Source organism: Engystomops pustulosus, unplaced genomic scaffold (assembly GCF_040894005.1).
Source record: "Engystomops pustulosus unplaced genomic scaffold, aEngPut4.maternal MAT_SCAFFOLD_143, whole genome shotgun sequence".
Classification (NCBI taxonomy): Eukaryota; Metazoa; Chordata; class Amphibia; order Anura; family Leptodactylidae; genus Engystomops; species Engystomops pustulosus.
Genome location: NW_027285023.1, coordinates 134,278 through 162,096, shown reverse-complemented (window position 1 = coordinate 162,096; position 27,819 = coordinate 134,278). Strand labels below are relative to the sequence as shown.

Below are 27,819 nucleotides of genomic sequence, written 5' to 3'. Positions count from 1 at the left end.
TTGTCCTATATACAGAGCTGCACGTCTGCTCCTCCGCTGCTTTATCCTACAAATACCATGGATATCCACCAATGAGAATGCAGGACACTCCCGTCACCTCCATCATTGTCCTATATACAGAGCTGCACGTCTGCCCCTCCGCTGCTTTATCCTACAAATACCATGGATATCCACCAATGAGAGCGCAGGACACTCCCGTCACCTCCATCATTGTCCTATATACAGAGCTGCACGTCTGCCCCTCCGCTGCTTTATCCTACAAATACCATGGATATCCACCAATGAGAACGCAGGACACTCCCCGTCACCTCCATCATTGTCCTATATACAGAGCTGCACGTCTGCTCCTCCGCTGCTTTATCCTACAAATACCATGGATATCCACCAATGAGAGCGCAGGACACTCCCCGTCACCTCCATCATTGTCCTATATACAGAGCTGCACGTCTGCTCCTCCGCTGCTTTATCCTACAAATACCATGGATATCCACCAATGAGAGCGCAGGACACTCCCGTCTCCTCCATCATTGTCCTATATACAGAGCTGCACGTCTGCCCCTCCGCTGCTTTATCCTACAAATACCATGGATATCCACCAATGAGAGTGCAGGACACTCCCGTCACCTCCATCATTGTCCTATATACAGAGCTGCACGTCTGCCCCTCCGCTGCTTTATCCTACAAATACCATGGATATCCACCAATGAGAACGCAGGACACTCCCCGTCACCTCCATCATTGTCCTATATACAGAGCTGCACGTCTGCCCCTCCGCTGCTTTATCCTACAAATACCATGGATATCCACCAATGAGAACGCAGGACACTCCCGTCACCTCCATCATTGTCCTATATACAGAGCTGCACGTCTGCCCCTCCGCTGCTTTATCCTACAAATACCATGGATATCCACCAATGAGAACGCAGGACACTCCCCGTCACCTCCATCATTGTCCTATATACAGAGCTGCACGTCTGCTCCTCCGCTGCTTTATCCTACAAATACCATGGATATCCACCAATGAGAGCGCAGGACACTCCCGTCACCTCCATCATTGTCCTATATACAGAGCTGCACGTCTGCTCCTCCGCTGCTTTATCCTACAAATACCATGGATATCCACCAATGAGAACGCAGGACACTCCCGTCACCTCCATCATTGTCCTATATACAGAGCTGCACGTCTGCTCCTCCGCTGCTTTATCCTACAAATACCATGGATATCCACCAATGAGAGCGCAAGACACTCCCCGTCACCTCCATCATTGTCCTATATACAGAGCTGCACGTCTGCCCCTCCGCTGCTTTATCCTACAAATACCATGGATATCCACCAATGAGAGCGCAGGACACTCCCGTCACCTCCATCATTGTCCTATATACAGAGCTGCACGTCTGCTCCTCCGCTGCTTTATCCTACAAATACCATGGATATCCACCAATGAGAACGCAGGACACTCCCGTCACCTCCATCATTGTCCTATATACAGAGCTGCACGTCTGCCCCTCCGCTGCTTTATCCTACAAATACCATGGATATCCACCAATGAGAGCGCAGGACACTCCCGTCACCTCCATCATTGTCCTATATACAGAGCTGCACGTCTGCTCCTCCGCTGCTTTATCCTACAAATACCATGGATATCCACCAATGAGAACGCAGGACACTCCCGTCACCTCCATCATTGTCCTATATACAGAGCTGCACGTCTGCCCCTCCGCTGCTTTATCCTACAAATACCATGGATATCCACCAATGAGAACGCAGGACTCTCCCCGTCACCTCCATCATTGTCCTATATACAAAGCTGCACGTCTGCTCCTCCGCTGCTTTATCCTACAAATACCATGGATATCCACCAATGAGAACGCAGGACACTCCCGTCACCTCCATCATTGTCCTATATACAGAGCTGCACGTCTGCCCCTCCGCTGCTTTATCCTACAAATACCATGGATATCCACCAATGAGAACGCAGGACACTCCCGTCACCTCCATCATTGTCCTATATACAGAGCTGCACGTCTGCTCCTCCGCTGCTTTATCCTACAAATACCATGGATATCCACCAATGAGAGCGCAGGACACTCCCCGTCACCTCCATCATTGTCCTATATACAGAGCTGCACGTCTGCTCCTCCGCTGCTTTATCCTACAAATACCATGGATATCCACCAATGAGAGCGCAGGACACTCCCGTCACCTCCATCATTGTCCTATATACAGAGCTGCACGTCTGCTCCTCCGCTGCTTTATCCTACAAATACCATGGATATCCACCAATGAGAGCGCAGGACACTCCCGTCACCTCCATCATTGTCCTATATACAGAGCTGCACGTCTGCCCCTCCGCTGCTTTATCCTACAAATACCATGGATATCCACCAATGAGAACGCAGGACACTCCCGTCACCTCCATCATTGTCCTATATACAGAGCTGCATGTCTGCGCCTCCGCTGCTTTATCCTACAAATACCATGGATATCCACCAATGAGAACGCAGGACACTCCCCGTCACCTCCATCATTGTCCTATATACAGAGCTGCACGTCTGCTCCTCCGCTGCTTTATCCTACAAATACCATGGATATCCACCAATGAGAACGCAGGACTCTCCCCGTCACCTCCATCATTGTCCTATATACAGAGCTGCACGTCTGCTCCTCCGCTGCTTTATCCTACAAATACCATGGATATCCACCAATGAGAGCGCAGGACACTCCCGTCACCTCCATCATTGTCCTATATACAGAGCTGCACGTCTGCCCCTCCGCTGCTTTATCCTACAAATACCATGGATATCCACCAATGAGAGCGCAGGACACTCCCGTCACCTCCATCATTGTCCTATATACAGAGCTGCACGTCTGCCCCTCCGCTGCTTTATCCTACAAATACCATGGATATCCACCAATGAGAGCGCAGGACACTCCGCGTCACCTCCATCATTGTCCTATATACAGAGCTGCACGTCTGCCCCTCCGCTGCTTTATCCTACAAATACCATGGATATCCACCAATGAGAACGCAGGACACTCCCCGTCACCTCCATCATTGTCCTATATACAGAGCTGCACGTCTGCCCCTCCGCTGCTTTATCCTACAAATACCATGGATATCCACCAATGAGAACGCAGGACACTCCCCGTCACCTCCATCATTGTCCTATATACAGAGCTGCACGTCTGCCCCTCCGCTGCTTTATCCTACAAATACCATGGATATCCACCAATGAGAACGCAGGACACTCCCGTCACCTCCATCATTGTCCTATATACAGAGCTGCACGTCTGCTCCTCCGCTGCTTTATCCTACAAATACCATGGATATCCACCAATGAGAACGCAGGACACTCCCCGTCACCTCCATCATTGTCCTATATACAGAGCTGCACGTCTGCCCCTCCGCTGCTTTATCCTACAAATACCATGGATATCCACCAATGAGAATGCAGGACACTCCCCGTCACCTCCATCATTGTCCTATATACAGAGCTGCACGTCTGCTCCTCCGCTGCTTTATCCTACAAATACCATGGATATCCACCAATGAGAACGCAGGACACTCCGCGTCACCTCCATCATTGTCCTATATACAGAGCTGCACGTCTGCCCCTCCGCTGCTTTATCCTACAAATACCATGGATATCCACCAATGAGAGCGCAGGACCCTCCCCGTCACCTCCATCATTGTCCTATATACAGAGCTGCACGTCTGCGCCTCCGCTGCTTTATCCTACAAATACCATGGATATCCACCAATGAGAGTGCAGGACACTCCCGTCACCTCCATCATTGTCCTATATACAGAGCTGCACGTCTGCCCCTCCGCTGCTTTATCCTACAAATACCATGGATATCCACCAATGAGAACGCAGGACACTCCCCGTCACCTCCATCATTGTCCTATATACAGAGCTGCACGTCTGCCCCTCCGCTGCTTTATCCTACAAATACCATGGATATCCACCAATGAGAACGCAGGACACTCCCGTCACCTCCAGCATTGTCCTATATACAGAGCTGCACGTCTGCCCCTCCGCTGCTTTATCCTACAAATACCATGGATATCCACCAATGAGAACGCAGGACACTCCCGTCACCTCCATCATTGTCCTATATACAGAGCTGCACGTCTGCCCCTCCGCTGCTTTATCCTACAAATACCATGGATATCCACCAATGAGAACGCAGGACACTCCCCGTCACCTCCATCATTGTCCTATATACAGAGCTGCACGTCTGCTCCTCCGCTGCTTTATCCTACAAATACCATGGATATCCACCAATGAGAACGCAGGACACTCCCGTCACCTCCATCATTGTCCTATATACAGAGCTGCACGTCTGCTCCTCCGCTGCTTTATCCTACAAATACCATGGATATCCACCAATGATAGCGCAGGACACTCCCCGTCACCTCCATCATTGTCCTATATACAGAGCTGCACGTCTGCCCCTCCGCTGCTTTATCCTACAAATACCATGGATATCCACCAATGAGAGTGCAGGACACTCCCCGTCACCTCCATCATTGTCCTATATACAGAGCTGCACGTCTGCGCCTCCGCTGCTTTATCCTACAAATACCATGGATATCCACCAATGAGAGCGCAGGACACTCCCGTCACCTCCATCATTTTCCTATATACAGAGCTGCACGTCTGCTCCTCCGCTGCTTTATCCTACAAATACCATGGATATCCACCAATGAGAACGCAGGACACTCCCCGTCACCTCCATCATTGTCCTATATACAGAGCTGCACGTCTGCCCCTCCGCTGCTTTATCCTACAAATACCATGGATATCCACCAATGAGAATGCAGGACACTCCCCGTCACCTCCATCATTGTCCTATATACAGAGCTGCACGTCTGCTCCTCCGCTGCTTTATCCTACAAATACCATGGATATCCACCAATGAGAGCGCAGGACCCTCCCCGTCACCTCCATCATTGTCCTATATACAGAGCTGCACGTCTGCCCCTCCGCTGCTTTATCCTACAAATACCATGGATATCCACCAATGAGAGCGCAGGACCCTCCCCGTCACCTCCATCATTGTCCTATATACAGAGCTGCACGTCTGCCCCTCCGCTGCTTTATCCTACAAATACCATGGATATCCACCAATGAGAACGCAGGACACTCCCGTCACCTCCATCATTGTCCTATATACAGAGCTGCACGTCTGCGCCTCTGCTGCTTTATCCTACAAATACCATGGATATCCACCAATGAGAGCGCAGGACACTCCCCGTCACCTCCATCATTGTCCTATATACAGAGCTGCACGTCTGCCCCTCCGCTGCTTTATCCTACAAATACCATGGATATCCACCAATGAGAGCGCAGGACACTCCCGTCACCTCCATCATTGTCCTATATACAGAGCTGCACGTCTGCCCCTCCGCTGCTTTATCCTACAAATACCATGGATATCCACCAATGAGAACGCAGGACACTCCCCGTCACCTCCATCATTGTCCTATATACAGCGCTGCACGTCTGCCCCTCCGCTGCTTTATCCTACAAATACCATGGATATCCACCAATGAGAACGCAGGACACTCCCGTCACCTCCATCATTGTCCTATATACAGAGCTGCACGTCTGCCCCTCCGCTGCTTTATCCTACAAATACCATGGATATCCACCAATGAGAGCGCAGGACACTCCCGTCACCTCCATCATTGTCCTATATACAGAGCTGCACGTCTGCTCCTCCGCTGCTTTATCCTACAAATACCATGGATATCCACCAATGAGAGCGCAGGACACTCCGCGTCACCTCCATCATTGTCCTATATACAGAGCTGCACGTCTGCCCCTCCGCTGCTTTATCCTACAAATACCATGGATATCCACCAATGAGAACGCAGGACACTCCCCGTCACCTCCATCATTGTCCTATATACAGAGCTGCACGTCTGCCCCTCCGCTGCTTTATCCTACAAATACCATGGATATCCACCAATGAGAACGCAGGACACTCCCGTCACCTCCATCATTGTCCTATATACAGAGCTGCACGTCTGCCCCTCCGCTGCTTTATCCTACAAATACCATGGATATCCACCAATGAGAACGCAGGACACTCCCCGTCACCTCCATCATTGTCCTATATACAGAGCTGCACGTCTGCTCCTCCGCTGCTTTATCCTACAAATACCATGGATATCCACCAATGAGAGCGCAGGACACTCCCCGTCACCTCCATCATTGTCCTATATACAGAGCTGCACGTCTGCCCCTCCGCTGCTTTATCCTACAAATACCATGGATATCCACCAATGAGAACGCAGGACACTCCCGTCACCTCCATCATTGTCCTATATACAGAGCTGCACGTCTGCCCCTCCGCTGCTTTATCCTACAAATACCATGGATATCCACCAATGAGAGCGCAGGACACTCCCATCACCTCCATCATTGTCCTATATACAGAGCTGCACGTCTGCTCCTCCGCTGCTTTATCCTACAAATACCATGGATATCCACCAATGAGAACGCAGGACACTCCCCGTCACCTCCATCATTGTCCTATATATAGAGCCGCACGTCTGCTCCTCCGCTGCTTTATCCTACAAATACCATGGATATCCACCAATGAGAGCGCAGGACACTCCTGTCACCTCCATCATTGTCCTATATACAGAGCTGCACGTCTGCCCCTCCGCTGCTTTATCCTACAAATACCATGGATATCCACCAATGAGAGCGCAGGACACTCCCCGTCACCTCCATCATTGTCCTATATACAGAGCTGCACGTCTGCCCCTCCGCTGCTTTATCCTACAAATACCATGGATATCCACCAATGAGAGCGCAGGACCCTCCCCGTCACCTCCATCATTGTCCTATATACAGAGCTGCACGTCTGCTCCTCCGCTGCTTTATACTACAAATACCATGGATATCCACCAATGAGAGCGCAGGACACTCCCGTCACCTCCATCATTGTCCTATATACAGACCTGCACGTCTGCCCCTCCGCTGCTTTATCCTACAAATACCATGGATATCCACCAATGAGAACGCAGGACACTCCCGTCACCTCCATCATTGTCCTATATACAGAGCTGCACGTCTGCCCCTCCGCTGCTTTATCCTACAAATACCATGGATATCCACCAATGAGAGCGCAGGACACTCCCCGTCACCTCCATCATTGTCCTATATACAGAGCTGCACGTCTGCTCCTCCGCTGCTTTATCCTACAAATACCATGGATATCCACCAATGAGAGCGCAGGACCCTCCCCGTCACCTCCATCATTGTCCTATATACAGAGCTGCACGTCTGCCCCTCCGCTGCTTTATCCTACAAATACCATGGATATCCACCAATGAGAGCGCAGGACACTCCCCGTCACCTCCATCATTGTCCTATATACAGAGCTGCACGTCTGCTCCTCCGCTGCTTTATCCTACAAATACCATGGATATCCACCAATGAGAGCGCAGGACACTCCCCGTCACCTCCATCATTGTCCTATATACAGAGCTGCACGTCTGCCCCTCCGCTGCTTTATCCTACAAATACCATGGATATCCACCAATGAGAACGCAGGACACTCCCGTCACCTCCATCATTGTCCTATATACAGAGCTGCACGTCTGCCCCTCCGCTGCTTTATCCTACAAATACCATGGATATTCACCAATGAGAACGCAGGACACTCCCCGTCACCTCCATCATTGTCCTATATACAGAGCTGCACGTCTGCCCCTCCGCTGCTTTATCCTACAAATACCATGGATATCCACCAATGAGAGCGCAGGACACTCCCCGTCACCTCCATCATTGTCCTATATACAGAGCTGCACGTCTGCTCCTCCGCTGCTTTATCCTACAAATACCATGGATATCCACCAATGAGAACGCAGGACACTCCCCGTCACCTCCATCATTGTCCTATATACAGAGCTGCACGTCTGCTCCTCCGCTGCTTTATCCTACAGATACCATGGATATCCACCAATGAGAGCGCAGGACACTCCCGTCACCTCCATCATTGTCCTATATACAGAGCTGCACGTCTGCGCCTCCGCTGCTTTATCCTACAAATACCATGGATATCCACCAATGAGAGCGCAGGACACTCCCGTCACCTCCATCATTGTCCTATATACAGAGCTGCACGTCTGCTCCTCCGCTGCTTTATCCTACAAATACCATGGATATCCACCAATGAGAGCGCAGGACACTCCGCGTCACCTCCATCATTGTCCTATATACAGAGCTGCACGTCTGCCCCTCCGCTGCTTTATCCTACAAATACCATGGATATCCACCAATGAGAACGCAGGACACTCCCCGTCACCTCCATCATTGTCCTATATACAGAGCTGCACGTCTGCCCCTCCGCTGCTTTATCCTACAAATACCATGGATATCCACCAATGAGAACGCAGGACACTCCGCGTCACCTCCATCATTGTCCTATATACAGAGCTGCACGTCTGCTCCTCCGCTGCTTTATCCTACAAATACCATGGATATCCACCAATGAGAGCACAGGACACTCCCGTCACCTCCATCATTGTCCTATATACAGAGCTGCACGTCTGCCCCTCCGCTGCTTTATCCTACAAATACCATGGATATCCACCAATGAGAGCGCAGGACACTCCCGTCACCTCCATCATTGTCCTATATACAGAGCTGCACGTCTGCCCCTCCGCTGCTTTATCCTACAAATACCATGGATATCCACCAATGAGAACGCAGGACACTCCCGTCACCTCCATCATTGTCCTATATACAGAGCTGCACGTCTGCTCCTCCGCTGCTTTATCCTACAAATACCATGGATATCCACCAATGAGAACGCAGGACACTCCCGTCACCTCCATCATTGTCCTATATACAGAGCTGCACGTCTGCCCCTCCGCTGCTTTATCCTACAAATACCATGGATATCCACCAATGAGAGCGCAGGACACTCCCGTCACCTCCATCATTGTCCTATATACAGAGCTGCACGTCTGCTCCTCCGCTGCTTTATCCTACAAATACCATGGATATCCACCAATGAGAACGCAGGACACTCCCGTCACCTCCATCATTGTCCTATATACAGAGCTGCACGTCTGCCCCTCCGCTGCTTTATCCTACAAATACCATGGATATCCACCAATGAGAACGCAGGACACTCCCGTCACCTCCATCATTGTCCTATATACAGAGCTGCACGTCTGCTCCTCCGCTGCTTTATCCTACAAATACCATGGATATCCACCAATGAGAACGCAGGACACTCCCGTTACCTCCATCATTGTCCTATATACAGAGCTGCACGTCTGCTCCTCCGCTGCTTTATCCTACAAATACCATGGATATCCACCAATGAGAACGCAGGACACTCCCCGTCACCTCCATCATTGTCCTATATACAGAGCTGCACGTCTGCTCCTCCGCTGCTTTATCCTACAAATACCATGGATATCCACCAATGAGAACGCAGGACACTCCCCGTCACCTCCATCATTGTCCTATATACAGAGCTGCACGTCTGCCCCTCCGCTGCTTTATCCTACAAATACCATGGATATCCACCAATGAGAGCGCAGGACACTCCCCGTCACCTCCATCATTGTCCTATATACAGAGCTGCACGTCTGCTCCTCCGCTGCTTTATCCTACAAATACCATGGATATCCACCAATGAGAACGCAGGACACTCCCCGTCACCTCCATCATTGTCCTATATACAGAGCTGCACGTCTGTTCCTCCGCTGCTTTATCCTACAGATACCATGGATATCCACCAATGAGAGCGCAGGACACTCCCCGTCACCTCCATCATTGTCCTATATACAGAGCTGCACGTCTGCTCCTCCGCTGCTTTATCCTACAAATACCATGGATATCCACCAATGAGAGCGCAGGACACTCCCGTCACCTCCATCATTGTCCTATATACAGAGCTGCACGTCTGCCCCTCCGCTGCTTTATCCTACAAATACCATGGATATCCACCAATGAGAGCGCAGGACACTCCCCGTCACCTCCATCATTGTCCTATATACAGAGCTGTACGTCTGCCCCTCCGCTGCTTTATCCTACAAATACCATGGATATCCACCAATGAGAGCGCAGGACACTCCCCGTCACCTCCATCATTGTCCTATATACAGAGCTGCACGTCTGCCCCTCCGCTGCTTTATCCTACATATACCATGGATATCCACCAATGAGAGCGCAGGACACTCCCCGTCACCTCCATCATTGTCCTATATACAGAGCTGCACGTCTGCTCCTCCGCTGCTTTATCCTACAAATACCATGGATATCCACCAATGAGAGCGCAGGACACTCCCCGTCACCTCCATCATTGTCCTATATACAGAGCTGCACGTCTGCTCCTCCGCTGCTTTATCCTACAAATACCATGGATATCCACCAATGAGAACGCAGGACACTCCCCGTCACCTCCATCATTGTCCTATATACAGAGCTGCACGTCTGCTCCTCCGCTGCTTTATCCTACAAATACCATGGATATCCACCAATGAGAGCGCAGGACACTCCCGTCACCTCCATCATTGTCCTATATACAGAGCTGCACGTCTGCTCCTCCGCTGCATTATCCTACAAATACCATGGATATCCACCAATGAGAACGCAGGACACTCCCGTCACCTCCATCATTGTCCTATATACAGAGCTGCACGTCTGCTCCTCCGCTGCTTTATCCTACAAATACCATGGATATCCACCAATGAGAGCGCAGGACACTCCCGTCACCTCCATCATTGTCCTATATACAGAGCTGCACGTCTGCTCCTCCGCTGCTTTATCCTACAAATACCATGGATATCCACCAATGAGAGCGCAGGACACTCCCGTCACCTCCATCATTGTCCTATATACAGAGCTGCACGTCTGCTCCTCCGCTGCTTTATCCTACAAATACCATGGATATCCACCAATGAGAGCGCAGGACACTCCCGTCACCTCCATCATTGTCCTATATACAGAGCTGCACGTCTGCCCCTCCGCTGCTTTATCCTACAAATACCATGGATATCCACCAATGAGAGCGCAGGACACTCCCCGTCACCTCCATCATTGTCCTATATACAGAGCTGCACGTCTGCTCCTCCGCTGCTTTATCCTACAAATACCATGGATATCCACCAATGAGAACGCAGGACACTCGAGTCACCTCCATCATTGTCCTATATACAGAGCTGCACGTCTGCCCCTCCGCTGCTTTATCCTACAAATACCATGGATATCCACCAATGAGAGCGCAGGACACTCCCGTCACCTCCATCATTGTCCTATATACAGAGCTGCACGTCTGCTCCTCCGCTGCTTTATCCTACAAATACCATGGATATCCACCAATGAGAACGCAGGACACTCCCCGTCACCTCCATCATTGTCCTATATACAGAGCTGCACGTCTGCCCCTCCGCTGCTTTATCCTACAAATACCATGGATATCCACCAATGAGAACGCAGGACACTCCCGTCACCTCCATCATTGTCCTATATACAGAGCTGCACGTCTGCCCCTCCGCTGCTTTATCCTACAAATACCATGGATATCCACCAATGAGAGCGCAGGACACTCCCGTCACCTCCATCATTGTCCTATATACAGAGCTGCACGTCTGCCCCTCCGCTGCTTTATCCTACAAATACCATGGATATCCACCAATGAGAGCGCAGGACACTCCCCGTCACCTCCATCATTGTCCTATATACAGAGCTGCACGTCTGCTCCTCCGCTGCTTTATCCTACAAATACCATGGATATCCACCAATGAGAGCGCAGGACACTCCCGTCACCTCCATCATTGTCCTATATACAGAGCTGCACGTCTGCTCCTCCGCTGCTTTATCCTACAAATACCATGGATATCCACCAATGAGAGCGCAGGACACTCCCGTCACCTCCATCATTGTCCTATATACAGAGCTGCACGTCTGCCCCTCCGCTGCTTTATCCTACAAATACCATGGATATCCACCAATGAGAGCGCAGGACACTCCCGTCACCTCCATCATTGTCCTATATACAGAGCTGCACGTCTGCTCCTCCGCTGCTTTATCCTACAAATACCATGGATATCCACCAATGAGAGCGCAGGACACTCCCGTCACCTCCATCATTGTCCTATATACAGAGCTGCACGTCTGCCCCTCCGCTGCTTTATCCTACAAATACCATGGATATCCACCAATGAGAGCGCAGGACACTCCCCGTCACCTCCATCATTGTCCTATATACAGAGCTGCACGTCTGCTCCTCCGCTGCTTTATCCTACAAATACCATGGATATCCACCAATGAGAGCGCAGGACACTCCCCGTCACCTCCATCATTGTCCTATATACAGAGCTGCACGTCTGCTCCTCCGCTGCTTTATCCTACAAATACCATGGATATCCACCAATGAGAACGCAGGACACTCCCCGTCACCTCCATCATTGTCCTATATACAGAGCTGCACGTCTGCTCCTCCGCTGCTTTATCCTACAAATACCATGGATATCCACCAATGAGAGCGCAGGACACTCCCGTCACCTCCATCATTGTCCTATATACAGAGCTGCACGTCTGCTCCTCCGCTGCTTTATCCTACAAATACCATGGATATCCACCAATGAGAACGCAGGACACTCCCCGTCACCTCCATCATTGTCCTATATACAGACCTGCACGTCTGCCCCTCCGCTGCTTTATCCTACATATACCATGGATATCCACCAATGAGAGCGCAGGACACTCCCCGTCACCTCCATCATTTTCCGGTATTATTATATGGCCCTTATTATCCGGGGTCCGCACTCTCAATGCCAGGGAGCTGCTGCACAGCTGTACTCTCTCTGGATGTGAAGGGTCTTGGGGTTATACACTGATTTATCGCCTTCTATTCTGGTAACATCACTTTATACAGTGTCGGAGTCTAAACTGGTCTTAAAGCAGGAAAAATAAGAACCAATGTTTAGTAAAACATGCAGCCTATACATGATGGGAGTTGTAGTTACACAGATAGAGATCTGCAGATACAAGAGACACTTTATGCTGTTCCATAGGAACAGCTGAACTGCAAACGCAGAAAGAAAAAGAATGGCCCTCTCCGGCTCTCGTTGCTAGGCACATTGTAAGTACGTCTATGGTTGGCGGAAGTTAAGTTCCTATCAGAAGCAGGCGGGAAATGTGCGCATTGTGGTTGGCGAAAGTCATAGTAACCCGCTGGAAATCTTCCACAGTTGTTACGTTTGGCTGGCGGAAGTGATGTAATTCAGTGGTTGGCGGAAGTGATGTAGTTCAGTGGTTGGCGTTGCTGCGGATGGATGCGGTTGGCGGAAGTGATGTAGTTCAGTGGTTGGCCGTTGCTGCGGATGGATGCGGTTGGCGGAAGTGATGTAATTCAGTGGTTGGCCGTTGCTGCGGGTGGCTGCGGTTGGCGGAAGCTGGGATTGCACATCTGTTTCGTGTTCGCTGTGTTACGTGTGGTTGGCGGAAGTGCAGCTGTAAGACTCGTCCGTGTCACACCGGAGACATGAGTGTGTTCGACCTGTTCAGGCGCTTCTTCTACCCCCCGGGGACGAGGTGAGGAGACCCGAGGGGTACATGGGTTGTTTTAGTGTAGAACTGCTGTCATGGGTGCTGCGCACTCCCCGAGAGCCCGACCCCTCACATGTTCATCAAGGGTTACATGTTATCCTCCAGTCACCTCCAGAGCTGCAGTCACACTATACATTATTCTCCAGTCACAGTTAGAGCTGCAGTCACACTATACACTATCCTCCAGTCACCTCCAGAGCTGCGGTCGCACTATACACTATCCTCCAGTCCCCTCCAGAGCTGCGGTCACACTATACACTATCCTCCAGTCCCCTCCAGAGCTGCGGTCACACTATACACTATCCTCCAGTCACCTCCAGAGCTGCAGTCACACTATACACTATCCTCCAGTCCCCTCCAGAGCTGCGGTCACACTATACACTATCCTCCAGTCCCCTCCAGAGCTGCGGTCACACTATACACTATCCTCCAGTCACCTCCAGAGCTGCAGTCACACTATACACTATCCTCCAGTCACCGCTAGAGCTGCAGTCACACTATACACCATCCTCCAGTCACCTCCAGAGCTGCGGTCGTACTATACACTATCCTCCAGTCACCTCCAGAGCTGTAGTCACACTATACACTATCCTCCAGTCACCTCCAGAGCTGCAGTCACACTATACACTATCCTTCAGAGCTGCAGTCACACTATACACTATCCTCCAGTCAACTCCAGAGCTGCGGTCACACTATACACTATCCTCCAGTCCCCTCCAGAGCTGCGGTCACACTATACACCATCCTCCAGTCACCTCCAGAGCTGCGGTCACACTATACACCATCCTCCAGTCACCTCCAGAGCTGCGGTCACGCTATGCACTATCCGCCAGTCACCGCTAGAGGTGCAGTCACACCATACACTATCCTCCAGTCACCTCTAGAGCTGCAGTCACTATACACCATCCTCCAGTCACCTCCAGAGCTGCGGTCGCACTATACACTATCCTCCAGTCCCCTCCAGAGCTGCGGTCACATTATACACCATCCTCCAGTCCCCTCCAGAGCTGCAGTCACAGTATACACTATCCTCCAGTCACCTCCAGAGCTGCGGTCACACTATACACTATCCTCCAGTCACCGCTAGAGCTGCAGTCACACTATACACTATCCTCCAGTCACCTCCAGAGCTGCAGTCACACTATACACTATCCTCCAGTCACCTCCAGAGCTGCGGTCACACTATACACTATCCTCCAGTCACCTCCAGAGCTGCGGTCACACTATACACTATCCTCCAGTCACCTCCAGAGCTGCGGTCACACTTTACACTATCCTCCAGTCACCTCCAGAGCTGCGGTCACACTATACACTATCCTCCAGTCACCTCCAGAGCTGCGGTCACACTATACACTATCCTCCAGTCACCTCCAGAGCTGCGGTCACACTATACACTATCCTCCAGTCACCTCCAGAGCTGCGGTCACACTATACACTATCCTCCAGTCACCTCCAGAGCTGCGGTCACACTATACACTATCCTCCAGTCACCTCCAGAGCTGCAGTCACACTATACACTATCCTCCAGTCACCTCCAGAGCTGCAGTCACACTATACACTATCCTCCAGTCCCTTCCAGAGCTGCGGTCGCACTATACACTATCCTCCAGAGCTGCGGTCACACTATACACTATTCTCCAGTCACCGCTAGAGCTGCAGTCACACTATACACTATCCTCCAGTCACCTCTAGAGCTGCGGTCACACTATACACTATCCTCCAGTCCCTTCCAGAGCTGCGGTCGCACTATACACTATCCTCCAGAGCTGCGGTCACACTATACACTATCCTCCAGAGCTGCAGTTACACTACACACTATCCTCCAGTCACTTCCAGAGCTGCAGTTTCACTATCCTCCAGTAACTTCCAGAGCTGCAGTTTCACTATCCTCCAGTAACTTCCAGAGCTGCAGTTTCACTATCCTCCAGTAACTTCCAGAGCTGCAGTTACACTATCCTCCAGTCACTTCCAGAGCTGCAGTTACACTATCCTCCAGTCACACTGTCCTCCAGTCACCTCCAGAGCTGCGGTCACACTATACACTATCCTCCAATCCCCTCCAGAGCTCCGGTCACACCATACACTATCCTCCAGTCACCTCCAGAGCTGCAGTCACACTATACACTATCCTCCAATCCCCTCCAGAGCTCCGGTCACACCATACACTATCCTCCAGTCACCTCCAGAGCTGCGGTCACACTATACACTATCCTCCAATCCCCTCCAGAGCTCCGGTCACACCATACACTATCCTCCAGTCACCTCCAGAGCTGCAGTCACACTTTTTATTTTCCTTGGTGCAGTTAGATCAGAATTTATGAGCAGAGCGTTTGCAGCTTTGCAGGTGAGTGGAGTATAAGCCGCTCTGGTCGTGCACTCGGAGTCGTCTGATGGAATCTCATGTACTCCCGCACCCGCCATGAGGGCTATAGGGGAGGGGTTATGCAGAGGAGTGGGCGGGGCTGTGACTACCTCTGGCCTGTGCTCTGGTTGCAGGGACTCGTTCTTCGGGGGGATGACCTTGGATGAGGATGAAGATGACGAGGAGGATGAGGAGGGCGACTTCTTCTTCCACCACGAGTCGGGGTTCCCCCAGGAGCCTCCATCTTGGCGCAGCCGCCCCCCGTTTCACGACCCCTTCGGCTTTGACGACTTTTTTCGGGATTTTAATGAACTGTTTGCTGATTTTGGATCAATGATTCCTGAACTAAACCGTAAGTCACCAATCCTGAGCGGGAGGCGGGGCTTAGCCTAGGAGATTGCTGGGGGTTGTAGTCCTCTGAGAATGGATTATAGGGTCCTCCAGTCACTTCCAGAGCTGCGATTATCACAAAGACACAATTCAAACTCCAGAACCGACATCTTCACTTATACAAAAGGGTTAAAGTAGCCAAGAGGGTCACAGATTTAATACTTGAAAATGTGTAAAACCCCATAAAACCTATAAATGTGGTGTCACCGCGATCGCAGCGAACCAAAGAATTAAGCAGACGCATCATTTGGGGCACATGGCGAAAATCGTAAAAACTGGGGCCACAAGAAAGTGATGCAAATGTGTCCCCTGGGGGGAATAGACCACACCTCTAAATTATACACCCATCCCCTGGGGGAATAGACCACACCTCTAAATTATACACCCATCCCCTGGGGGAATAGACCACGCCTCTAAGTTATACAGCCATCCCCTGGGGGGGAATAGACCACGCCTCTAAATTATACACCCATCCCCTGGGGGGAATAGACCACGCCTTTAAATTATACACCCATCCCCTGGGGGGAATAGACCACGCCTCTAAATTATACACCCATCCCCTGGGGGGAATAGACCACGCCTCTAAATTATACACCCATCCCCTGGGGAATAGACCACACCTCTAAATTATACACCCATCCCCTGGGGAAATAGACCACGCCTCTAAGTTATACACCCATCCCCTGGGGGGGGAATAGACCACGCCTCTAAATTATACACCCATCCCCTGGGGGGAATAGACCACGCCTCTAAATTATACACCCATCCCCTGGGGGAATAGACCACTCCTCTAAATTATACACCCACCCCCTGGGGGGGGAATAGACCACTCCTCTAAATTATACACCCACCCCCTGGGGGGGGGAATAGACCACGCCTCTAAATTATACACCCATCCCCTGGGGGGAATAGACCACGCCTCTAAATTATACACCCATCCCCTGGGGGAATAGACCACTCCTCTAAATTATACACCAACCCCCTGGGGGGAATAGACCACACCTCTAAATTATACACCCATCCCCTGGGGGGAATAGACCACGCCTCTAAATTATACACCCATCCCCTGGGGGGAATAGACCACTCCTCTAAATTATACACCCACCCCCTGGGGGGAATAGACCACTCCTCTAAATTATACACCCACCCCCTGGGGGGAATAGACCACGCCTCTAAATTATACACCCATCCCCTGGGGGGGGGAATAGACCACGCCTCTAAGTTATACACCCATCCCCTGGGGGGAATAGACCACGCCTCTAAATTATACACCCATCCCCTGGGGGGAATAGACCACGCCTCTAAATTATACACCCATCCCGGGGGGGAATAGACCACGCCTCTAAATTATACACCCATCCCCTGGGGGAATAGACCACGCCTCTAAATTATACACCCACCCCCAGGGGGAATAGACCACGCCTCTAAATTATACACCCACCCCCAGGGGGAATAGGGGAGTGTTTGCCGCAATCCGCCCGTGATCCTCTCTGAACACGTGAAGCCGACACTAAGGGGTTAAAGGATTATTACACAGCTGCAATCCTAGAACTGAAGCATTGGTGGCTGGACTCCAGCGACAGTCTGAGAAATCCTACAATAACAGCCGAATGATCGCCGGCCTGTGGGGAACGGATCCCCCGCCTCTAATAATCAATGTACCCAGTACATTGGGACAAGCCCCAGTGATGGCCGCCCAGGAGGAGCCGGCACGAGGGTTACATGGAGGAAGCGATACAATATATCAAATTGTAACCACCGAGGTAAATAATAGAATACTACAACAATGTGTCATTACTGGACACTACTGATACAGAACAGTGTAAGGCGCATCCCAAAAACTTGTCATCCCCCGTCATCCCCCGTCCACCCTGACACGTAAGACCTTCCTCCGGGAGGAGGGGGGGCTATACATCAATGGTGACTTGTGTACTCGCCTTCGTGTGTTCATGCAGTGATTGCTGGACGATCACGTGTACACGGACAGAACGACTCTGCTAGGGGAGGTCCACCGCTCTGTGGGCGTGAAGAAAAACATATAGAAGACCACACCTACTGCGCCATTGGTGTCCGGAAAAGACCACATGCGCCTCTCGTGATGCCGGGGCCGGAGGGACCGCCCACCCCCAGGGTCACACGGAGAGGATAAAGTTCAATGCCCGTGGCGCATGGTCATGGGGGACGACGCACTAATAAGCAGGTCATGCGCTCACTCCACGGGCGCCATATTATAGAAGAGGGAACGCGCCCCAAGTCCAATAGATACAAATTAGATAACGTGGTGCAGGAATAATAGATGAACATAAAAACGGGATTACCACGCCTTAGAACGCGTAATTTTACGTCCCAGCAAACATTAACTAATCACAGACAATCCCACAACGTCTACAATAGGGAAAAGTGTCTGCGTAGTGCGGCCATGAAGGTGTGTGTTATATCCAACCTCATTATTCATCAGGAAATCCGTGGCTGAATGTGAAAGAAAATCTATGAAAAACTATAAAAAGCGAAGAAAGGGAAAAAATAAAAAGCGAAAAATTGATAAAAATCAAACAAAAGAATCAACAATCATGACACAAGTCAATCCGCGATGACGATAAGTGAGAGTGAACGCAATGAAATGTGAAAAATGCAAAAAAAAAAAGAACTTTCGGCGGCGCTGTGATTCGTGTCTGTTTATGGTCTTGGTTATTCCGCGCTAAACTGCAGTCAAGAAGAACCTCGGATCTGATTCCTAAAGAAACAAATCCCCAACCACGACCGACCCAAACCAATCCATCAAAGCTCTAGAGAACCAAAGCAACATGAGATGTTCCCAACCCAAAGGGGCGACTCCTGCTCCCTACTGAAGCTCCACCCAACACTGACCAGGATACATCCCCATCACCCCAATCCTCGCTGCTAGAACTCCTCGACGGAAAACCCCGGGATAATGGAATCCGAGCAGGACGAGTGCGGATGAAATAACACAAGGAACGATCGGCTAAATGGAACTTCTGGATTAATAGTAATTACATCCATAATGTGACCAGTAACTACAACACTTCCCCGACTACATGCACCAGAGCCACCCCCCCCCAAACATCACCGCCAGCCCGCCCCCCCCAAATGTCACTTCCAGCCCCCCCAAATGTCACCACCAGCCCCCCTCCCCAATGTCACCCCCCCAAACGTCACTGCCAGCCCCCCAAACGTCACCACCAGCCCCCTCCCCAATGTCACCCCCCCAAATGTCACCTCCAGCCCCCCCAAATGTCACCTCCAGCCCCCCCCAAATGTCACCTCCAGCCCCCCCCAAATGTCACCTCCAGCCCCCCCCAAATGTCACCTCCAGCCCCCCCCAAATGTCACCTCCAGCCCCCCCCAAATGTCACCTCCAGCCCCCCCCAAATGTCACCTCCAGCCCCCCCCAAATGTCACCTCCAGCCCCCCCGCCAAACGTCACCACCAGCCCCCCCAAACGCCACCACCAGCCCCCCTCCCCAATGTCACCCCCCCAAACGTCACCACCAGCCCCCCTCCCCAATGTCACCCCCCCAAACGCCACCACCAGCCCCCCTCCCCAATGTCACCCCCCCAAACGTCACTGCCAGCCCCCCCAAACGTCAACCCCCCCAAACGTCACCGCCAGCCCGCCCCCCCCCAAATGTCACCTCCAGCCCCCCCAAATGTCACCTCCAGTCCCCCCCAAATGTCACCTCCAGCCCCCCCAAACGTCACCTCCAGCCCCCCTCCAAACGTCACCACCAGCCCCCCTCCCCAATGTCACCCCCCCAAACGTCACCACCAGCCCCCCTCCCCAATGTCACCCCCCAAACGTCACCACCAGACCCCCCCCCTTTAGAGGATGTAAAATGCCCAAGTGTACCCCAGTGTGAGGCAAACAGCATTGAACCAAGTAACTGATCCGGCAACAGCCAAAGGTGAGTTCTACCACGACCCGGAATATCGAATATTATACAGATGGACTCATCCACAGCCTGCCTGGACCCAAGAACTGCCCCTCCCATACCAAGAAGATTCTTCCATGTCTTTTATTCAGAAAACGTAATTTAAAAAAAACTGACTGCAGCTCTAGTTGTGACTGGAGGATAGACACTGATTGATGCAGCTCTGGGTGTGCTGGAGTATAAGAACACAACAGAATGCAGCTCTAGGTGTGACTACAGTGTGAAGCTGTGGGGTAGATTGCAGCTCTGGATGTAACTGGAGTGTATCATGCAGTTTAACCTCTTGTGTTCCTTTTGTCAGGGCATCCAGGGATTGAGCCCCCCGCTCAGGGTCCTGGGGGGTCCGGGAGGCGATCACTGAGAGATTTCATGTTGAAGCACCCAGACTCCCACCTCCCCAGAGACAAAGGGCCCAGCCCCAGTGAGGGTCCCAGAGATCCAAGATGGCTGCCACCATGGGTGCGTAGTGCGGTGCAGCACTAGGGGGCGCTCTGTGTGTGTCTTGTCTCCTCACAACATCTGTTTTATTGCAGCAGGACAACACTGGTGGCGTCGTACCTCCCGGAGACACCAAGCAGGACAAAAGTAAGTGCACTCCATCCCCTGAGCCGCCCACTCGCCTCCTCTCCTGTTTGTGCCCGGCCGCTCGCTCGCCTCCTCTCCTGCCTGCGCCCGGCTGCTCGCTCGCTCGCCTCCTCTCCTGCCTGCGCCCGGCTGCTCGCTCGCCTCCTCTCCTGCCTGCGCCCGGCTGCTCGCTCGCCTCCTCTCCTGCCTGCGCCCGCCCTCTCGCCTCCTCTCCTGCCTGCGGCCGGCCGCCCTCTCGCCCCCTCCTGCCTGCGACCGGCCGCCCGCTCGCCTCCTCTCCTGCTTGCGCCCGGCCGCTCACCTCCTCTCCTGCCTGCGCCGGCTCGATCTCGCCTCCTCTCCTGCCTGCGGCCGCTCGCCTCCTCTCCTGCCTGCACCGGCTCGATCTCGCCCCCTCTCCTGTCTGCGCCCGGCCGCTCGCTCGCCTCCTCTCCTCTCCTGCCTGCGCCCGGCCGCTCGCCTCCTCTCCTGCCTGCGCCCCATTGCCTCCTCTCCTCTCCTGCCTGCGCCCCATTGCCTCCTCTCCTCTCCTGCCTGCGCCCCATTGCCTCCTCTCCTGCCTGCGCCCCATTGCCTCCTCTCCTGCCTGCGCCCCATTGCCTCCTCTCCTGCCTGCGCCTCATTGCCTCCTCTCCTGCCTGCGCCCCATTGCCTCCTCTCCTGCCTGCGCCCCATTGCCTCCTCTCCTGCCTGCGCCCCATTGCCTCCTCTCCTGCCTGCGCCCCATTGCTTCCTCTCCTGCCTGCGCCCCATTGCTTCCTCTCCTGCCTGCGCCCCATTGCTTCCTCTCCTGCCTGCGCCCCATTGCTTCCTCTCCTGCCTGCGCCCCATTGCTTCCTCTCCTGCCTGCGCCCCATTGCTTCCTCTCCTGCCTGCGCCCCATCGCCTCCTCTCCTGCCTGCGCCCCATCGCCTCCTCTCCTGCCTGCGCCCCATCGCCTCCTCTCCTGCCTGCGCCCCATCGCCTCCTCTCCTGCCTGCGCCCGGCCGCTCGCTCGCCTCCTCTCCTGCCTGCGCCCCATCGCCTCCTCTCCTGCCTGCGCCCCATCGCCTCCTCTCCTGCCTGCGCCCCATCGCCTCCTCTCCTGCCTGCGCCCCATCGCCTCCTCTCCTGCCTGCGCCCCATCGCCTCCTCTCCTGCCTGCGCCCCATCGCCTCCTCTCCTGCCTGCGCCCGGCCGCTCGCTCGCCTCCTCTCCTGCCTGCGCCCGGCCGCTCGCTCGCCTCCTCTCCTGCCTGCGCCCGGCCGCTCGCTCGCCTCCTCTCCTGCCTGCGCCCGGCCGCTCGCTCGCCTCCTCTCCTGCCTGCGCCCGGCCGCTCGCTCGCCTCCTCTCCTGCCTGCGCCCGGCCGCTCGCTCGCCTCCTCTCCTGCCTGCGCCCGGCCGCTCGCTCGCCTCCTCTCCTGCCTGCGCCCGGCCGCTCGCTCGCCTCCTCTCCTGCCTGCGCCCGGCCGCTCGCTCGCCTCCTCTCCTGCCTGCGCCCGGCCGCTCGCTCGCCTCCTCTCCTGCCTGCGCCCGCCTCCTCGCCTGCCTGCACCGGCTCGATATTGCCTCCTCTCCTGCCTGCGCCCGCTCGCCTCCTCTCCTGCCTGCACCGGCTCGATCTCGCCCCCTCTCCTGCCTGCGCCCGGCCGCTCGCTCGCCCCCTCTCCTGCCTGCGCCCCATTGCCTCCTCTCCTGCCTGCGCCCCATTGCCTCCTCTCCTGCCTGCGCCCCATTGCCTCCTCTCCTGCCTGCGCCTCATTGCCTCCTCTCCTGCCTGCGCCCCATTGCCTCCTCTCCTGCCTGCGCCCCATTGCCTCCTCTCCTGCCTGCGCCCCATTGCCTCCTCTCCTGCCTGCGCCCCATTGCTTCCTCTCCTGCCTGCGCCCCATTGCTTCCTCTCCTGCCTGCGCCCCATTGCTTCCTCTCCTGCCTGCGCCCCATTGCTTCCTCTCCTGCCTGCGCCCCATTGCTTCCTCTCCTGCCTGCGCCCCATCGCCTCCTCTCCTGCCTGCGCCCCATCGCCTCCTCTCCTGCCTGCGCCCCATCGCCTCCTCTCCTGCCTGCGCCCCATCGCCTCCTCTCCTGCCTGCGCCCGGCCGCTCGCTCGCCTCCTCTCCTGCCTGCGCCCCATCGCCTCCTCTCCTGCCTGCGCCCCATCGCCTCCTCTCCTGCCTGCGCCCCATCGCCTCCTCTCCTGCCTGCGCCTCATCGCCTCCACTCCTGCCTGCGCCCCATCGCCTCCTCTCCTGCCTGCGCCCCATCGCCTCCTCTCCTGCCTGCGCCCCATCGCCTCCTCTCCTGCCTGCGCCCCATCGCCTCCTCTCCTGCCTGCGCCCCATCGCCTCCTCTCCTGCCTGCGCCCCATCGCCTCCTCTCCTGCCTGCGCCCGGCCGCTCGCTCGCCTCCTCTCCTGCCTGCGCCCGGCCGCTCGCTCGCCTCCTCTCCTGCCTGCGCCCGGCCGCTCGCTCGCCTCCTCTCCTGCCTGCGCCCGGCCGCTCGCTCGCCTCCTCTCCTGCCTGCGCCCGCCTCCTCGCCTGCCTGCACCGGCTCGATATTGCCTCCTCTCCTGCCTGCGCCCGCTCGCCTCCTCTCCTGCCTGCACCGGCTCGATCTCGCCCCCTCTCCTGCCTGCGCCCGGCCGCTCGCTCGCCCCCTCTCCTGCCTGCGCCCGGCCGCTCGCTCGCAACCTCTCCTGCCTGCGCCCGGCCGCTCGCTCGCTCGCCTCCTCTCCGGCCTGCGCCCGGCCGCTCGCTCGCTCGCCTCCTCTCCTGCCTGCGCCCGGCCGCTCGCTCGCTCGCCTCCTCTCCTGCCTGCGCCCGGCCGCTCGCTCGCTCGCCTCCTCTCCTGCCTGCGCCCGGCCGCTCGCTCGCTCGCCTCCTCTCCTGCCTGCGCCCGGCCGCTCGCTCGCTCGCCTCCTCTCCTGCCTGCGCCCGGCCGCTCGCTCGCTCGCCTCCTCTCCTGCCTGCGCCCGGCCGCTCGCTCGCCTCCTCTCCTGCCTGCGCCCGGCCGCTCGCTCTACCTCCTCTCCTGCCTGCGCCCGGCCGCTCGCTCTACCTCCTCTCCTGCCTGCGCCCGCCTCCTCGCCTGCTCGATATTGCCTCCTCTCCTGCCTGCGCCCGCTCGCCTCCTCTCCTGCCTGCACCGGCTCGATCTCGCCCCCTCTCCTGCCTGCGCCCGGCCGCTCGCTCGCCCCCTCTCCTGCCTGCGCCCGGCCGCTCGCTCGCCTCCTCTCCTGCCTGCGCCCGGCCGCTCGCTCTACCTCCTCTCCTGCCTGCGCCCGCCTCCTCACCGGCTCGATATTGCCTCCTCTCCTGCCTGCGCCCGCTCGCCTCCTCTCCTGCCTGCACCGGCTCGATCTCGCCCCCTCTCCTGCCTGCGCCCGGCCGCTCGCTCTACCTCCTCTCCTGCCTGCGCCCGGCCGCTCGCTCTACCTCCTCTCCTGCCTGCGCCCGCCTCCTCACCGGCTCGATATTGCCTCCTCTCCTGCCTGCGCCCGCTCGCCTCCTCTCCTGCCTGCGCCCGGCCGCTCGCTCGCTCGCCTCCTCTCCTGCCTGCGCCCGGCCGCTCGCTCGCCTCCTCTCCTGCCTGCGCCCGGCCGCTCGCTCTACCTCCTCTCCTGCCTCCGCTCGCTCGCTCGCCTCCTCTCCTGCCTGCGCCCGGCCGCTCGCTCGCTCGCCTCCTCTCCTGCCTGCGCCCGGCCGCTCGCTCGCCTCCTCTCCTGCCTGCGCCCGGCCGCTCGCTCTACCTCCTCTCCTGCCTGCGCCCGGCCGCTCGCTCTACCTCCTCTCCTGCCTGCGCCCGCCTCCTCGCCTGCTCGATATTGCCTCCTCTCCTGCCTGCGCCCGCTCGCCTCCTCTCCTGCCTGCACCGGCTCGATCTCGCCTCCTCTCCTGCCTGCGCCCGGCCGCTCGCTCGCCTCCTCTCCTGCCTGCGCCCGGCCGCTCGCTCTACCTCCTCTCCTGCCTGCGCCCGGCCGCTCGCTCTACCTCCTCTCCTGCCTGCGCCCGCCTCCTCACCGGCTCGATATTGCCTCCTCTCCTGCCTGCGCCCGCTCGCCTCCTCTCCTGCCTGCACCGGCTCGATCTCGCCCCCTCTCCTGCCTGCGCCCGGCCGCTCGCTCGCCCCCTCTCCTGCCTGCGCCCGGCCGCTCGCTCGCCTCCTCTCCTGCCTGCGCCCGGCCGCTCGCTCGCTCGCCTCCTCTCCTGCCTGCGCCCGGCCGCTCGCTCGCTCGCCTCCTCTCCTGCCTGCGCCCGGCCGCTCGCTCGCTCGCCTCCTCTCCTGCCTGCGCCCGGCCGCTCGCTCGCTCGCCTCCTCTCCTGCCTGCGCCCGGCCGCTCGCTCGCTCGCCTCCTCTCCTGCCTGCGCCCGGCCGCTCGCTCGCTCGCCTCCTCTCCTGCCTGCGCCCGGCCGCTCGCTCGCTCGCCTCCTCTCCTGCCTGCGCCCGGCCGCTCGCTCGCTCGCCTCCTCTCCTGCCTGCGCCCGGCCGCTCGCTCGCTCGCCTCCTCTCCTGCCTGCGCCCGGCCGCTCGCTCGCTCGCCTCCTCTCCTGCCTGCGCCCGGCCGCTCGCTCGCTCGCCTCCTCTCCTGCCTGCGCCCGGCCGCTCGCTCGCCTCCTCTCCTGCCTGCGCCCGGCCGCTCGCTCGCCTCCTCTCCTGCCTGCGCCCGGCCGCTCGCTCGCCTCCTCTCCTGCCTGCGCCCGGCCGCTCGCTCTACCTCCTCTCCTGCCTGCGCCCGGCCGCTCGCTCTACCTCCTCTCCTGCCTGCGCCCGGCCGCTCGCTCGCCTCCTCTCCTGCCTGCGCCCGGCCGCTCGCTCGCCTCCTCTCCTGCCTGCGCCCGGCCGCTCGCTCGCCTGCGCCCGGCCGCTCGCTCGCCTCCTCTCCTGCCTGCGCCCGGCCGCTCGCTCGCCTCCTCTCCTGCCTGCGCCCGGCCGCTCGCTCGCCTCCTCTCCTGCCTGCGCCCGGCCGCTCGCTCGTCTCGTCTCCTCTCCTGCCTGCGCCCGCTTGCTTTTGATAATCACCACTATCTTCAGTGACTTGTGTTGCCCCCAGTGACTAGCAGGAGTATTGTCCGTAGGGGTTACTCATTTTCTGTTCCCCTCTGTCCGTGTCTCTGTGCAGTCCTGGACTCTGTGGTCTCTTCTCGCGGTCTGGACTCTCTGATGAGACCACAGGACTCCGGCCCTCCACCATCGTCGTCTTCGTTCTTCAGAAGCGTCTCCGTCTCTAAAGTCGTGAGACCTGATGGGGTGAGATTGCGGGTGATAAGGGGGTTCCCGCTTGTATCACTGGCGCCTCCATTACGTTGTCTCTGATTCTCCCGCAGACAGTGGAGGAGAGGAGAACCACGAGGGACAGCGAGGGTAACACCACCACCACAGTGACCGTGACACAGGGCGACCAGATGATCAGCAGCCTCGCCCCATCCACAGGAGCCGGCACCGGTGAGTCCAGCAGCTCCGGCCCAGGTACTAGGGGCACCTGCTGTCCTCTGTACTTTACACTCTCTCTGCTCTCTCTCCTGTAGGTGAGAGGGAGTCGTCCCCGCACACGTCTCTGCCCGACCTCTCCGACTCCCAGACCATCCTGAGCCGCATCCTACACCGATGGTTCTCAGAGAGCAGATAGAACGACTTATACTGTACATAGGAAGGGACTACTGAGGCACGGGGCTGCACCACTGAGGCGCTCCTCTGGTTACAGGAACATGAGGAATTGTGGGAAATAAATATTATTTACATATAAATCTCTTCAGAGTCTATAGCAATCAGTATCCCCGCACCCAGACTACAGAACAGGGACACGCTGACACTTGGGGGGGACAGGACAGGGACACGCTGACACTTAGGGGACAGGAAAGGGACACGCTGACACTTAGGGGACAGGAAAGGGACACGCTGACACTTAGGGGACAGGAAAGGGACACGCTGACACTTAGGGGACAGGAAAGGGACACGGTGACACTTGGGGGACAGGACAGGGACACGGTGACACTTGGGGGGACAGGACAGGGACACGCTGACACTTGGGGGGACAGGACAGGGACACGCTGACACTTGGGGGGACAGGACAGGGACACGCTGACACTTGGGGGGACAGGACAGGGACACGCTGACACTTGGGGGGACAGGACAGGGACACGCTGACACTTGGGGGGACAGGACAGGGACACGCTGACACTTGGGGGGACAGGACAGGGACACGCTGACACTTGGGGGGACAGGACAGGGACACGCTGACACTTGGGGGGACAGGACAGGGACACGCTGACACTTGGGGGGACAGGACAGGGACACGCTGACACTGGGGGGACAGGACAGGACACGCTGACACTTGGGGGACAGGACAGGACACGCTGACACTTGGGGGACAGGACAGGGACATGCTGACACTTGGGGGGACAGGACAGGGACACGCTGACACTTGGGGGACAGGACAGGGACACGCTGACACTGAGGGGACAGGACAGGACACGCTGACACTTGGGGGACAGGACAGGGACACGCTGACACTTGGGGGGACAGGACAGGGACACGCTGACACTTGGGGGACAGGACAGGGACACGCTGACACTTGGGGGACAGGACAGGGACACGCTGACACTTGGGGGGACAGGACAGTGGCAACCCAGGACGTAGCACTTACCTCAGCGCCTTCCTGCAGTCTCCTCAGGGCTCACTGATTGCGATAATGGACTTTCTGAAGACGCACAACACAAACCACTATCAAGGCCGAACTATCGGCAGCCATTGACAATTTCTTAAGACAAATACAAGATGCTGTCATAGAGCAATGCACGGACTCGGCTGCTGAGCCCCTAGACCAAGATAGATGGCGCGACCACGACGCTTGTATTCAGCTACTGAAGTCAGAGGATATGGACATTATATTGTATACATGGATCTCACAGCACAGAGGAATCATGAAGTGTCTGCTCAGAGAGTCCCCGCTCACAGCACAGA

General features: G+C 56.0%; 1 protein-coding gene across 2 annotated transcripts; it reads left to right on the top strand.

Annotated features, from left to right (window-relative positions):
* The first annotated feature begins 13,403 nt into the window (after positions 1 to 13,403).
* On the top strand, positions 13,404 to 26,603 carry HAX1 (HCLS1 associated protein X-1). Of its 2 annotated transcripts, none has more exons than XM_072131785.1 (7): positions 13,404 to 13,578; positions 16,090 to 16,307; positions 20,597 to 20,754; positions 20,832 to 20,880; positions 25,979 to 26,106; positions 26,184 to 26,301; positions 26,385 to 26,603. In XM_072131785.1, the coding sequence occupies exons 1-7, from the start codon at positions 13,529 to 13,531 to the stop codon at positions 26,483 to 26,485; spliced, it is 822 nt and encodes a 273-aa protein (XP_071987886.1). In that variant the 5' UTR covers positions 13,404 to 13,528; the 3' UTR covers positions 26,486 to 26,603. The 2 variants fall into 2 exon arrangements, with proteins under 2 accessions (XP_071987886.1, XP_071987887.1); XM_072131786.1 differs by having other exon boundaries at positions 13,415 to 13,578; positions 20,829 to 20,880.
* Positions 26,604 to 27,819: the final 1,216 nt, after the last annotated feature.